The sequence below is a fragment of the Bombina bombina genome, chromosome 2, assembly GCF_027579735.1.
Source record: "Bombina bombina isolate aBomBom1 chromosome 2, aBomBom1.pri, whole genome shotgun sequence".
NCBI lineage: Eukaryota > Metazoa > Chordata > Amphibia > Anura > Bombinatoridae > Bombina > Bombina bombina.
The window spans coordinates 387,034,109-387,050,274 of NC_069500.1; the positions used below are offsets into that span (position 1 = coordinate 387,034,109).

Genomic DNA, 16,166 nt, shown 5'->3' on the forward strand with positions numbered 1-16,166 from the left:
AACTCCTTCACTGCTTGGCATAATACACGTGTGGTGTGCAGCGGCATTTCACGGCCTTCTAATTACCAAAAAGTAATGCCAAAGCCATACATGTCTGCAATTTCTGAACAAAGGGGATCCCAAAGAAGCATTTACAACCATTTGTGCCACAATTGCACAAGCTGTTTGTAAATAATTTCAGTGAGAAAACTAAAGTTTGTTAAAAAGTTAACAATTTTCTTTATTTGATCGCATTTGGCGGTGAAATGATGGCATGACATATACCAAAATGGGCCTAGATCAATACTTTGGGTTGTCCACTAAAAAAAAATATATACATGTGAAGGGTTATTCAGGGATTCTTGACAGATATCAGTGTTCCAATGTAACTATTGCTATTTTTTTTTTTTTTTTTTTTTTTAAGTTTTTTAAATAGCAAAGTGCTACTTGTACATATTAGCATGGTTGTTTTTTTGGCGGTTATAGATGTGTAACAGAATTTGGGGGTCAAGTAAGAAAAAGTGTGTTTTTTTTTTTTTTTTTTTTCATCATATTTTATAATTATTTTTATAGTAAATTATAAGATATGTTGAAAATAATGGTATCTTAGAAAGTCAATTTAATGGCGAGAAAAACGGTATATTATATGTGTGGGTACTATAAATGAGTAAGAGGAAAATTACAGCTAAACACAAACACCACAGAAATGTAAAAATAGCCCTGGTCCCAAACGGTCAACAAGTGGAAAAGTGGTCTGGTCACTACGTGGTTTGAAGATCCACGATTAATGCTATACATTAACCAAGTTGTAAAACTTGTAGTCGCTAGGTTTTTTTATTTTAAACTTCGTCCCGAAAGATAAATGATTTATGTTTTATAAATCCTACAGTTTGTGATGTTCCTTCGCTCCCTGCTCATTTCCTGGTTTGTGAGTGTTACACGTAAGAGCGGTCCCAGCTGCTCTATACGTAGTGATCCGTGCTCGCTCTCATGAAGAATTTTTAGCGCATGTGCAAAAATACGCTCTCTATTTGTGCAGAGAGCATAGTAGTTGAGATTGCTGTGTTTGGATGTAGTAATGTACTACTTGGATTTCTCTGCTCATGTATCTGAGCATGCACGAATACATGAACACGCTTCTAGCATAGGAGTAAATTTGGTAAAATCTGCATGCGCAATTCAACATGGGTGCGTTTGTACAAGGGACATAGACGCCACTGGGGGAAATAATCAATTTTATAAAGCAGTATTAGTAAGCGCACACCTCAATTTTCTCTTTGATGCGGGCGGAGGAACGGCGAGATACTTCTGCGGCTTCAAAGGTAAAAATTAAGAGAACAAAGCTGCACAAAAAAAATGATGAAGGAAACTGACCATTTTTTTTTTTCATTTCATGTTATGAATAGCAAATATGTTAAGTTAACTTTCACTTTAAGGGATCGTAGTATTCCTTGTTAAGACCACTGATACCTTTTTTTCTTTCGAGCCATGCTTTCCCCTACTCTCTCATTTCTTACCTTTTTCCCTCTTGTTGCACATTTTACCCTGCAACATAACTCTATAATGCCTTATAAATTGTTTTTCTTTTAAAAAAATTAAAGTGTTTGCTAGCATGCTTTCACGTAGTGAAGAGTGGTTATTTATGTTTGCTATATTTATGTTTTTATTGCAACTGTATTGATTCTAGGAGAGGCTCTGTGGTCAGACTTTTATTTGGGTTTACTCTACGTTGCATAGTTTAGAGTACCTAGCCCTGTATTGGGTCTCTGACCTATTTGTACACAGAACTACCTGCAGATAGACTGTATTACTTTCTAATGACACGGTGAGTCCATGGATCACCATAATTACTATTGGGAATATCACTTCTGATCAGCAGGATGAGGCAAAGAGCACCACAGCAAAGCTGTTAAATACCACTCCCCTTACCCACAACCCCCAGTCATTCTCTTAGCTTGTATCAGTTACAAGGAAGGGGTAAAGTTAGGTGTCTGATTCTTCAATCAAGAGTATTTTATTTTTTAAAGCAGAGCAAGTTAGCTTTGTTTTTCTTTGGGGTTTAACCGTAGTCCACTTCAGTCTCTTCAGTAGAGCAGTGGTGGCTTTTGGGAACTTGGGGGGTATAATCCCCTCTGTGCCTCCCCAGGATGTTGATGCTGCCCTTTTTGGTAAAAGACTTTGTAGGTTTACTTTGTCTTTTTTCTTTGTCCACAGGTCCATGTTGGGAAGGAATCCTTGCCTGGTGAGCTGCCTTGCTGCTGGGCAGTATGTGTTGGAGGTAAGTGCAATTTTTATTTTTTCTGCTGAGGAGCACAGGAAAAAGTTTGGCACTTATGGGGTTAAACCTGCTTATGTGCAGGAACATTATTTTGGCAGTACGTGGGGCACTGTGTGAGGATGGCTGTTAAGGGGTTTGCCTGTTGAGGCTCATGTTTTAAGAATGTGCTGACATTTTATTTTTTACTTATGTAGCTGTGGTTGTATTTGGCTGATTGATAGCGTGGCATGCTCTGCTTTTTTCTCCCGGCGGCGGTTGATAATGTTTGTTTAATGCCAGTCGGGAGGTACGCCCACGATGGGTGGAGCTTTTTTGGTGCAAGTATTTTGCGCGTCCCTCAGTATGTTTTAGGAGCTGCGGGAGTAGGGCTCATTTTAGCTGTGGTCTGCTGATTATTGTGTGTTTTCAGACCGGGTGCCGTTTTTCTCTTGTAAAGGTGTATCCAGTCCACGGGTTCATCCATTACTTGTGGGATATTCTCCTTCCCAACAGGAAGTTGCAAGAGGACACCCACAGCAGAGCTGTCTATATAGCTCCTCCCCTAACTGCCACCCCCAGTCATTCTCTTGCAACTCTCGACAAGAAAGGAAGTATCAAGAGATATGTGGTGAATAGAGGAAACTCCTTGTTCATTATGTTTAGAAGCCATTGTGGAACCCCCTCTTAGAATGTGTACCAAATGCACTGACCTTTTTTATAAGTTATAAAGACCATATTATGGGTTTTAAAGATTTATCACCAGAGGTTTCTCAGACTGACAAAAGGGAGGTAAAACCACCTAGCTCTCCCAATGTGTCAGAACCTATATCTCCCGCGCAAGTGACGCCAAGTACATCTGGCGCGTCCAATGCGTTTACCTTACAAGACATGGTGGCAGTTATGAATCATACCCTCACAGAGGTATTGTCCAAGCTGCCAGGGTTACAAGGAAAGCGAGACAGCTCTGGGGCTAGAACAAATACAGAGCTTTCTGACGCTTTAGTAGCTATGTGTCTTATTTACCCTCACAATGTACAGAAGGCGAAGCAGGAGAGCTTCTATCTGTGGGTGACATTTCTGATTCAGGGAAGGCGTTACTTCAGTCTGACTCTGAAATGACAGCATTTAAATTTAAGCTTGAACACCTCCGCTTGTTGCTCAGGGAGGTTTTAGCGACTCTGGATGACTGTGACACCATTGTAGTCCCAGAGAAATTGTGTAAAATGGACAAATACTTTGCAGTGCCTGTTTTTTCCAATCCCTAAGAGGTTTTCAGAAATTATTACGAAGTAATGGGATAGACCAGGTATACCGTTCTCTCCCCCTCCTGCTTTCAAAAAGGTGTTTCCCATAGATGCCGCTACACGGGACTCGTGGCAGACGGTCCCTAAGGTGGAGGGAGCAGTCTCTACCCTAGCTAAGCGTACAACTATCCCCGTCGAGGACAGTTGTGCTTTCCTAGATCCAATGGATAAAAAATTAGAGGGTTTCCTTAAGAAAATCTTTATACAACAAGGTTTTATTCTCCAGCCTCTTGCATGCATTGCCCCAGTCACTGCTGCAGCGGCTTTCTGGTTCGAGTCTCTTGAAGAGGCTCTACAGGTGGAGACCCCGTTGGATGATATCCTAGACAGGCTTAAAGCGCTTAAGTTAGCCAATTCATTTATTTCTGACGCCGTCTTTCATTTAACAAAGCTAACGGCTAAGAATTCAGGTTTTGCCATTCAGGCGCATAGGGCGCTATGGCTTAAATCCTGGTCAGCTGACGTTACTTCAAAGTCTAAGCTTCTCAACATCCCCTTCAAAGGGCAGACCCTATTCGGGCCTGGACTGAAGGAGATCATTTCTGATATTACTGGAGGAAAAGGCCACGCCCTTCCCCAGGATAGGTCCAACAAATTAAGGACCAAACAGACTAATTTTCGTTCCTTTCGAAACTTCAAGAGTGGCGCAGCTTCAACTTCCTCTACTGCAAAACAAGAAGGAAATTTTGCCCAGTCCAAGCCAGTCTGGAGACCTAACCAGGCTTGGAACAAGGGAAAGTAGGCCAAAAAACCTGCTGCTGCCTCTAAGACAGCATGAAGGAGTAGCCCCCGATCCGGGACCGGATCTAGTAGGGGCAGACTTTCTCTCTTCGCCCAGGCTTGGGCAAGAGACGTCCAGGATCCCTGAGCTCTGGAGATTGTTTCCAAGGGATATCTTCTGGATTTCAAAGCCTCATCTCCAAGGGGGAGATTTCATCTCACAATTGTCTGCAAACCAGATAAAGAGAGAGGCATTCTTACGTTGCGTTCAAGACCTTCTGGTTATGGGAGTGATCCACCCAGTTCCAAGGGAGGAACAGGGGCAAGGATTCTATTCAAATCTGTTTATAGTTCCCAAAAAAGAGGGAACGTTCAGACCAATCTTGGATCTCAAGATCCTAAACAAATTTCTCAGGATCCCATCCTTCAAGATGGAGACTATTCGAACCATCCTACCTATGATCCAGGAGGATCAATATATGACTACCGTGGACTTAAAGGATGCTTATCTCCACTTTCCGATTTCTCAGGTTTGCCTTCCTAGACAGGCATTACCAGTTTGTGGCTCTTCCCTTCGGGTTAGCCACGGCACCAAGAATCTTTACGAAGGTTCTAGGGTCCCTACTGGCGGTTCTAAGGCCACGAGGCATTGCGGTGGCTCCTTACCTAGACGACATTCTGATACAGGCGTCGAATTTTCAAATCGCCAAGTCCCATACGGACATTGTTCTGGCATTCCTGAGGTCTCATGGGTGGAAAGTGAACGAAGAAAAGAGTTCTCTCTCCCCTCTCACAAGGGTTTCCTTCCTAGGAACTCTGATAGATTCAGTAGAAATGAAGATTTTTCTGACAGAGGTCAGGTTGTCAAAGCTTCTAACTTCCTGCCGTGCTCTTTATTCCACTTCTCAGCCGTCAGTGGCTCTGTGTATGGAAGTAATCGGCTTAAGGGAAGCCCTCCTTCCGATAAACATTCTGGAACTAAGAGCGATATTCAATGCTCTTCAGGCTTGGCCTCAGCTAGCTGCGGTCAGGTTCATCAGATTTCAGTCGGACATCATCACGACTGTAGCCTATATCAACCATCAGGGGGGTACAAGGAGCCCCCTGGCGATGTTGGAGGTTTCAAAGATAATTCTATGGGCAGAGGTTCACTCTTGCCATCTCTCAGCTATCCATATCCCAGGAGTAGAGAACTGGGAGGCGGATTTCCTAAGTCGGCAGACTTTTCATCCGGGGGAGTGGGAGCTCCATCCGGAGGTATTTGCCCAGTTGATTCAACTTTGGGGCAAACCAGAACTGGATCTCATGGCGTCTCGTCGGAACGCCAAGCTTCCTCGTTACGGGTCCAGGGATCCCAAGGCAGCGCTGATAGATGCTCTAGCAGCGCCCTGGTCCTTCAGCCTGGCTTATGTGTTTCCACCGTTTCCTCTGCTCCCCCGTCTGATTGCCAAGATCAAGCAGGAGAGAGCTTTGGTGATATTGATAGCTCCTGCGTGGCCACGCAGGACTTTTGGTATGCAGATCTGGTGGACATGTCATCCTTTCCACCATGGACTCTGCTGCTGAGGCAGGACCTTCTACTTCAAGGTCCTTTCAAACATTCCAATCCAATTTATCTGCGTCTGTCTGCTTGGAGATTGAACGCTTGATTCTATCAAAGCGTGGTTTTTCCGAGTCGGTCATTGATACCTTAATTCAGGCTCGAAAGCCTGTCACCAGGAAAATCTATCATAAGATATGGTGTAAATATCTTCATTGGTGTGAATCCAAGGGTTACTCATGGAGTAAAGTCAGGATTCCTAGAATCTTATCCTTTCTCCAAGAAGGATTGGAGAAAGGATTGTCTGCTAGTTCCTTAAAGTGAATGTAAATTATACGGTTGTTAATGTACACTAACAATTCTCAATAAACCTATAATTGAAACCGCAATGTTTTTTTTCTTGAAAATTCATGTTATCCTATTATAATTTGCATACAAAGAGAGAAGCGCTCTACCAGGAACGAACAACAGCTCAGTGGCTTGTTCTATGGCGATTTACCACCCGGAAGCAGCCTCTCTTAGACCAGTGTGCTTTTCACAGAAGAAAACTTTCCTGAAGTATATCAGTCTGATCCCGCCAAGTAAGGTCAGTCCAGCCCCGAAATACCAGGCAATTCTCCTCTGAACAAGGAACATGACAACCCCAGACGATCGTTTCGGCCTCCTATGGGCCTCGTCAGTGAGGTGCAGCCACATTCCTCTAAGCACACTGGGCAAGGAGTCCACGTCTGGATTCCCCCATCACCCATAGGGAGACTTCCCCAGGGTCATAATAATTTGCATACAAAGAGAGAAGCGCTCTACCAGGAACGAACAACAGCTCAGTGGCTTGTTCTATGGCGATTTACCACCCGGAAGCAGCCTCTTTTAGACCAGTGTGCTTTTCACAGAAGAAAACTTTCCTGAAGTATATCAGTCTGATCCCGCCAAGTAAGGTCAGTCCAGCCCCGAAATACCAGGCAATTCTCCTCTGAACAAGGAACATGACAACCCCAGACGATCGTTTCGGCCTCCTATGGGCCTCGTCAGTGAGGTGCAGCCACATTCCTCTAAGCACACTGGGCAACTTATCTCCGTTCTGATGGATAACACCTCCCATCCTGGACTTCCTGTATTCTGACTACATTGCGTATAGAGCAGTCCCGCCTGCTCTATTACGTAGTCCTGAAGCACGCTCACGAAGAGAAATCAATTAGCCCATGCGTTTTAAAACTGTGGCTAATATGCGCATGAGTGCCCTGATACATTGCGAATCGTAGTAAATGCTTAGCGCATGCGCTAGACGTGGACGAGCATTGCTTGTCAATCACGAATAGGAAGGGAACGCATGCGCAGTTATATCGCATGACGACAAAAAAAGGGGCCGGACGCCACGGGGTGTAATTGATTATTCGTTTAAGGAACTGTCTATCAACTTGGAACTGAGGGACAAGATGGCGGGCGGAGGAATAAAAAAAAAAAATCATGACTTAAACTAACGTTTATTTTTGAAGATTCACAACATGAGGATGAGAGGTGACCGTGAGTTTACATTCACTTTAAAGGGACAGATTTCTGCTCTGTCTATTCTTTTGCACAAACGTCTGGCTGAGGTTCCAGACGTTCAGGCGTTTTGTCAGGCTTTAGTTAGAATTAAGCCTGTGTTTAAACCTGTTGCTCCGCCATGGAGTTTAAATTTAGTTCTTAAGGTTCTTCAAGGGGTTCCGTTTGAACCTTTGCATTTCATAGATATTAAACTTTTATCTTGGAAAGTTCTGTTTCTGGTAGCTATCTCCTCGGCTCGAAGAGTTTCGGAGTTGTCTGCTTTACAGTGTGATTCCCCTTATCTGATTTTCCATGCAGATATAAGGTAGTTTTGCGTACCAAACCTGGGTTTCTTCCTAAGGTAGTATCTAATAAGAACATCAATCAGGAGATTGTTGTTCCTTCATTATGTCCTAATCCTTCCTCAAAGAAGGAACGTCTTTTACACAATCTTGATGTGGTTCGTGCTTTAAAGTTTTATTACAAGCTACGAAGGATTTTCGTCAAACATCTGCTTTGTTTGTTGTCTACTCTGGACAGAGGAGAGGCCAAAAGGCTTCGGCAACTTCTCTTTCTTTTTGGCTGAGAAGCATAATCCGCTTAGCTTATGAGACTGCTGGCCAGCAGCCTCCTGAAAGAATTACAGCTCATTTCACTAGAGCGGTGGCTTCCACATGGGCTTTTAAAAATGAGGCCTCTGTTGAACAGATTTGTAAGGCGGCGACTTGGTCTTCGCTTCACACTTTTTCTAAATTCTACAAATTCGATACTTTTGCTTCTTTGGAGGCTATTTTTGGGAGAAAGGTCTTACAGGCAGTGGTGCCTTCCGTTTAAGTTCCTGCCTTGTCCCTCCCTTCATCCGTGTCCTAAAGCTTTGGTTTTGGTATCCCACAAGTAATGGATGAACCCGTGGACTGGATACACCTTTACAAGAGAAAACACAATTTATGCTTACCTGATACATTTATTTCTCTTGTGGTGTATCCAGTCCACGGCACGCCGTGTCATTTTAAGGCAGGTGTTTTTTATTTTTAAACTACAGTCACCACTGCACCCTATAGTTTCTCCTTTTTTTCTTGCTTGTCTTCGGTCGAATGACTGGGGGGTGGCAGTTAGGGGAGGAGCTATATAGACAGCTCTGCTTTGGGTGTCCTCTTGCAACTTCTGTTGGGAAGGAGAATATCCCACAAGTAATGGATGAACCCATGGACTGGATACACCACAAGATAAATAAATTTATCAGGTAAGCATAAATTTCTCTTGTAAGGTGTATCCAGTCCACGGATTCATCCTTTACTTGTGGGATATTCTCCTTCCCTACAGGAAGTGGCAAAGAGAGCACACAGCAGAGCTGTCCATATAGCTCCCCCTCTAGCTCCACCCCCAGTCATTCTCTTTGCCGGCTCTAAGCACTAGGGTCTCTCTCGGGAGGGTAAAGTGAAGGTGGTGTTAGAATGCGTCTAACCCTTTTACATTACAAGACTTAGCGGCAGTCATGGAAAATTCTCTTGCAGCTTTCTTATCTAAACTGCCCGTGTTACCTGCAAAGCGTGATAGCTCTGTTTTAAGAACAGATTATGAGCATTCTGACGCTCTGGTAGCCGTATCCGATATACCCTCACAACGCTCTGAAGTGGGAGCGAGGGATTTGATGTCTGAGGGAGAAGTCTCTGATTCAGGAAGGGTTCCTCCTCAGACAGATTCAGATACATTGGCTTTTAAATTTAAACTAGAACACCTCAGCGTTTTGCTCGAAGAGTCTCAGAATTATCGGCCTTACAGTGTGATTCACCTTACCTGGTGTTCCACGCAGATAAGTTAGTTTTGCGTACCAAACCTGGTTTTCTTCCTAAAGTTGTTTCTAACAAGAATATTAACCTGGAAATTGTTGTTCCTTCTCTGTGTCCTAATCCTTCTTCGAAGAAGGAACGTCTGTTACACAGTTTTGATGTGGTTCGTGCTTTAAAGTTCTATTTACAAGCAACTAAGGATTTCAGACAAACATCTTCCTTGTTTGTTATCTATTCTGGTAAGAGGAGAGGTCAGAAGGTGACTGCTACCTCTCTTTCCTTTTGGCTGAAAAGCATCATCCATTTGGCCTATGAGACTGCTGGCCAGCAGCCTCCTGAAACTATTACTGCTCATTCTACCAGAGCAGTGGCTTCCACATGGGCTTTTAAAAATGAGGCTTCTGTTGAACAGATTTGTAAGGCAGTTACTTGGTCTTCACTGCATACTTTTTCCAAATTTTACAAATTCAATACTTTTGCTTCTTCGGAGGCTATTTTTGGGAGAGAGGTTTTACAAGCAGTGGTGCCTTCCGTTTAACATACCTGTCTTGTTTCCCTCCCTTCATCTGTGTCCTAAAGCTTTGGTATTGGTATCCCACAAGTAAAGGATGAATCCGTGGACTGGATACACCTTACAAGAGAAAACAGAATTTATGCTTACCTGATAAATTACTTTCTCTTGTGGTGTATCCAGTCCACGGCCCGCCCTGGCAATTAAGTCAGGTAAAAAGTTTTTGTTTAAACTACAGTCACCACTGCACCCTATGGTTTCTACTTTTTCTTCCTAACCTTCGGTCGAATGACTGGGGGGTGGAGCTAGAGGTGGAGCTATATTTACAGCTCTGCTGTGTGCTCTCTTTGCCACTTCCTGTAGGGAAGGAGAATATCCCACAAGTAAAGGATGAATCCGTGGACTGGATACACCACAAGAGAAAGTAATTTATCAGGTAAGCATAAATTCTGTTTTTGTTTTTTTTCCCTTGAAGTCCAGATTGTTGTGCTGTTCCGGTTGAAGGAGGTCAGGTAAGCACCTCAGCAAGGTTTTGTTGAGGTGTGGAGGTGTTCTGCAGGGTTCCTGGATGTTTTTTTTTTTTTTTTGTTTTTTTTTTTTATTTATTTCCAACAGTGAGTACATTCAGAACAAGTGTTAATCATTCCACTGCGCAGGATGTTTGAGACAGATTATCATAGCAATATAAAGAATACCTATAAGTAAGAAAAAATTCCAAACATTTGATCATACATTTTTTACCAGTGATCACAGTGTTTGCTAGACGTGGCTGGTGCACTCACCATTGGGGTTTTATTGTTATAATTATAACTAATCTACTAAAGTAAATTAAGATGAGCTAAACTGAACTAAACTCGACTCAACTCAATGGGGCTAAATGCATAATGTCCGGAGTAGTATTTGCATTACCTTCGTGTGATCACTTTTACACAAAGATATTGAAGAGTGGTAAAGGCGGGAGAAACTGTATAGACATTATGTTATGCTGTGTACTCAAAGTGGCAGGTCTAGTGCGCTAGCAAATTATGGGAAAGTATACAGAACTATGTCTCACAGGAAGATGGTATTAATGAGTTTAGTGGGGAGGTGGCTATTACGGTTCTCAGACTTTCCAGAGTAAACTACAGATTTCACAAACTATATGGTGTTTTTATTTTCTCAGTCGAGTTCACTAACTACCCGCCCTATATTTAACAAAGATGCCCCTACTTTGCTTTTCATTTTTATATTAAAGTAATAACGTTATTTAAAGAGACAGTAACGTTTTTATTTTGTGGTAGCTTTTCTTTTACAAGATACAAAGAGTCCACGGATTTTATCCTTACTTGTGGGATATCGCCTCCTGTTCAGCAGGAGGAGGCAAAGAGCACCACAGCAGAGCTGTATATATAGCTCCTCCCTCCCATTCCAGTCATTCTCTTTGCCTGTGTTAGTGCTAGGAAGAGGTAAAGTGAGGTGTTAGTTTAGTTTCTTCAATCAAGAGTTTATTATTTTTAAAATGGTGCTGAAGTGTACTATTTCTCTTGTTAAGTGTAGTCAGTCCACGGGTCATCCATTACTTATGGAATATATCTCTTCCTAACAGGAAGCTGCAAGAGGATCACCCAAGCAGAGCTGCTATATAGCTCCTCCCCTCACATGTCATATTCAGTCATTCTCTTGCAGCCTAACTAAGATAGGTCGCTGTGAGAGGTCTGTGGTGTTTTTAACTTAGTTTATTTCTACAATCAAAAGTTTATTTAAATGGCACCGGAGTGTGCTGTTTATTCTCAGGCAGCATTAGAAGAAGAATCTGCCTGCGTTTTCTATGATCTTAGCAGACGTAACTAAGATCCACTGGCTGTTCTCATCTGAGGAGTGAGGTAACTTCAGAGAAGGGGAATAGCATGCAGGGCCCCCTTGCAAAAGAGGTATGTGCAGTAAATTATTTTTCTGAAGAATGCAATTGACTGAGAAATACTGCTGATACCAATGTAAAGTAAGTTCAGCCTTAAATGCAGTGATAGCGACTGGTATTAGGCTGATGAGTGTGTGTACACTGAATGTATTTTTCTAAGGAATGGAATTGACTCTGAAAATACTGTTAATACTGAAATAATGTATGAGCCTTAACTGCAGTAAAAGCGACTGGTAGCAGGCTTATTAATAACAATTCATAACTTTTCAAATGTATGTTTAAAACGTTTACTGGCATGTTAATCGTTTTCTGTGAGGTACTTGGTGATAAAACTTATTGGGGCATGATTTTTACCACATGGCCATCTTGTTTTCTGCATAGAAACAGTTATCTGAGCTTCCCCACTGTTGTAATATGAGTGGGAGGGGCCTATTTCTCCAACATAGGTGTGTCCGGTCCACGGCGTCATCCTTACTTGTGGGATATTCTCCTCCCCAACAGGAAATGGCAAAGAGCCCAGCAAAGCTGGTCACATGATCCCTCCTAGGCTCCGCCTACCCCAGTCATTCTCTTTGCCGTTGTACAGGCAACATCTCCACGGAGATGGCTTAGAGTTTTTTAGTGTTTAACTGTAGTTTTTATTATTCAATCAAGAGTTTGTTATTTTGAAATAGTGCTGGTATGTACTATTTACTCAGAAACAGAAAAGAGATGAAGATTTCTGTTTGTATGAGGAAAATGATTTTAGCAACCGTCACTAAAATCCATGGCTGTTCCACACAGGACTGTTGAGAGCAATTAACTTCAGTTGGGGGAACAGTGAGCAGTCTCTTGCTGCTTGAGGTATGACACATTCTAACAAGACGATGTAATGCTGGAAGCTGTCATTTTCCCTATGGGATCCGGTAAGCCATGTTTATTACGATTGTAAATAAGGGCTTCACATGGGCTTATTAAGACTGTAGACTTTTTCTGGGCTAAATCGATTCATTATTAACACATATTTAGCCTTGAGGAATCATTTTATTTGGGTATTTTGATATAATAATATCGGCAGGCACTGTTTTAGACACCTTATTCTTTAGGGGCTTTCCCAAAGCATAGGCAGAGCCTCATTTTCGCGCCGGTGTTGCGCACTTGTTTTTGAGAGGCATGGCATGCAGTCGCATGTGAGAGGAGCTCTGATACTTAGAAAAGACTTTCTGAAGGCGTCATTTGGTATCGTATTCCCCTTTGGGCTTGGTTGGGTCTCAGCAAAGCAGATACCAGGGACTGTAAAGGGGTTAAAGTTCAAAACGGCTCCGGTTCCGTTATTTTAAGGGTTAAAGCTTCCAAATTTGGTGTGCAATACTTTTAAGGCTTTAAGACACTGTGGTGAAAATTTGGTGAATTTTGAACAATTCCTTCATGTTTTTTCGCAATTGCAGTAATAAAGTGTGTTCAGTTTAAAATTTAAAGTGACAGTAACGGTTTTATTTTAAAACGTTTTTTGTACTTTGTTATCAAGTTTATGCCTGTTTAACATGTCTGAACTACCAGATAGACTGTGTTCTGAATGTGGGGAAGCCAGAATTCCTATTCATTTAAATAAATGTGATTTATGTGACAATGACAATGATGCCCAAGATGATTCCTCAAGTGAGGGGAGTAAGCATGGTACTGCATCATTCCCTCCTTCGTCTACACGAGTCTTGCCCACTCAGGAGGCCCCTAGTACATCTAGCGCGCCAATACTCCTTACTATGCAACAATTAACGGCTGTAATGGACAATTCTGTCAAAAACATTTTAGCCAAAATGAACACTTATCAGCGTAAGCGCGACTGCTCTGTTTTAGATACTGAAGAGCATGACGACGCTGATAATAATGTTTCTGAAGGGCCCCTAACCCAGTCTGATGGGGCCAGGGAGGTTTTGTCTGAGGGAGAAATTACTGATTCAGGGAACATTTCTCAACAAGCTGAACCTGATGTGATTACATTTAAATTTAAGTTGGAACATCTCCGCATTCTGCTTAAGGAGGTATTATCCACTCTGGATGATTGTGACAAGTTGGTCATCCCAGAGAAACTATGTAAAATGGACAAGTTCCTAGAGGTGCCGGGGCTCCCAGAAGCTTTTCCTATACCCAAGCGGGTGGCGGACATTGTTAATAAAGAATGGGAAAGGCCCGGTATTCCTTTCGTCCCTCCCCCCATATTTAAAAAATTGTTTCCTATGGTCGACCCCAGAAAGGACTTATGGCAGACAGTCCCCAAGGTCGAGGGAGCGGTTTCCACTTTAAACAAACGCACCACTATACCCATAGAGGATAGTTGTGCTTTCAAAGATCCTATGGATAAAAAATTAGAAGGTTTGCTTAAAAAGATGTTTGTTCAGCAGGGTTACCTTCTACAACCAATTTCATGCGTTGTCCCTGTCGCTACAGCCGCATGTTTCTGGTTCGATGAGCTGATAAAGGCGGTCGATAGTGATTCTCCTCCTTATGAGGAGATTATGGACAGAATCAATGCTCTCAAATTGGCTAATTCTTTTACCCTAGACGCCACTTTGCAATTGGCTAGATTAGCGGCTAAGAATTCTGGGTTTGCTATTGTGGCGCGCAGAGCGCTTTGGTTGAAATCTTGGTCGGCTGATGCGTCTTCCAAGAACAAGCTACTTAACATTCCTTTCAAGGGGAAAACGCTGTTTGGCCCTGACTTGAAAGAGATTATCTCTGATATCACTGGGGGTAAGGGCCACGCCCTTCCTCAGGATCGGCCTTTCAAGGCAAAAAAACTAATTTTCGTCCCTTTCGTAGAAACGGACCAGCCCAAAGTGCTACGTCCTCTAAGCAAGAGGGTAATTCTTCTCAAGCCAAGCCAGCTTGGAGACCAATGCAAGGCTGGAACAAGGGAAAGCAGGCCAAGAAACCTGCCACTGCTACCAAGACAGCATGAAATGTTGGCCCCCGATCCGGGACCGGATCTGGTGGGGGGCAGACTCTCTCTCTTCGCTCAGGCTTGGGCAAGAGATGTTCTGGATCCTTGGGCACTAGAAATAGTCTCCCAAGGTTATCTTCTGGAATTCAAGGGGCTTCCCCCAAGGGGGAGGTTCCACAGGTCTCAGTTGTCTTCAGACCACATAAAAAGACAGGCATTCTTACATTGTGTAGAAGACCTGTTAAAATGGGAGTGATTCATCCTGTTCCATTAAGAGAACAAGGGATGGGGTTCTACTCCAATCTGTTCATAGTTCCCAAAAAAGAGGGAACGTTCAGACCAATCTTAGATCTCAAGATCTTAAACAAGTTTCTCAAGGTTCCATCGTTCAAGATGGAAACCATTCGAACTATTCTTCCTTCCATCCAGGAAGGTCAATTCATGACCACGGTGGATTTAAAGGATGCGTATCTACATATTCCTATCCACAAGGAACATCATCGGTTCCTAAGGTTCGCATTCCTGGACAAGCATTACCAGTTCGTGGCGCTTCCTTTCGGATTAGCCACTGCTCCAAGGATTTTCACAAAGGTACTAGGGTCCCTTCTAGCTGTGCTAAGACCAAGGGGCATTGCTGTAGTACCTTACTTGGACGACATTCTGATTCAAGCGTCGTCCCTTCCTCAAGCAAAGGCTCACACGGACATAGTCCTGGCCTTTCTCAGATCTCACGGATGGAAAGTGAACGTGGAAAAGAGTTCTCTATCTCCGTCAACAAGGGTTCCCTTCTTGGGAACAATAATAGACTCCTTAGAAATGAGGATATTTCTGACAGAGGCCAGAAAAACAAAGCTTCTAGACTCTTGTCGGATACTTCATTCCGTTCCTCTTCCTTCCATAGCTCAGTGCATGGAAGTGATCGGGTTGATGGTAGCGGCAATGGACATAGTTCCTTTTGCGCGCATTCATCTAAGACCATTACAACTGTGCATGCTCAGTCAGTGGAATGGGGATTATACAGACTTGTCTCCGAAGATACAAGTAAATCAGAGGACCAGAGACTCACTCCGTTGGTGGCTGTCCCTGGACAACCTGTCACAAGGGATGACATTCCGCAGACCAGAGTGGGTCATTGTCACGACCGACGCCAGTCTGATGGGCTGGGGCGCGGTCTGGGGATCCCTGAAAGCTCAGGGTCTTTGGTCTCGGGAAGAATCTCTTCTACCGATAAATATTCTGGAACTGAGAGCGATATTCAATGCTCTCAAGGCTTGGCCTCAGCTAGCGAGGGCCAAGTTCATACGGTTTCAATCAGACAACATGACAACTGTTGCGTACATCAACCATCAGGGGGGAACAAGGAGTTCCCTAGCGATGGAAGAAGTGACCAAAATCATTCTATGGGCGGAGTCTCACTCCTGCCACCTGTCCGCTATCCACATCCCAGGAGTGGAAAATTGGGAAGCGGATTTTCTGAGTCGTCAGACATTGCATCCGGGGGAGTGGGAACTCCATCCGGAAATCTTTGCCCAAGTCACTCAACTGTGGGGCATTCCAGACATGGATCTGATGGCCTCTCGTCAGAACTTCAAAGTTCCTTGCTACGGGTCCAGATCCAGGGATCCCAAGGCGGCTCTAGTGGATGCACTAGTAGCACCTTGGACCTTCAAACTAGCTTATGTGTTCCCGCCGTTTCCTCTCATCCCCAGGCTGGTAGCCAGGAT

General features: G+C 43.4%; 1 protein-coding gene across 1 annotated transcript in view; it reads left to right on the plus strand.

Moving 5' to 3' along the window:
• Nucleotides 1-1,796: 1,796 nt before the first annotated feature.
• The window catches only part of PIWIL1 (piwi like RNA-mediated gene silencing 1), a 331,463-nt gene continuing 317,093 nt past the window's right edge, over nucleotides 1,797-16,166 (plus strand). The window contains exons 1-2 of the mRNA XM_053699780.1: nucleotides 1,797-1,804; nucleotides 2,194-2,257. Of these exons, the coding sequence (XP_053555755.1) occupies nucleotides 1,797-1,804; nucleotides 2,194-2,257 (72 nt within the window). The remainder of the gene's footprint in view (nucleotides 1,805-2,193; nucleotides 2,258-16,166) is intronic.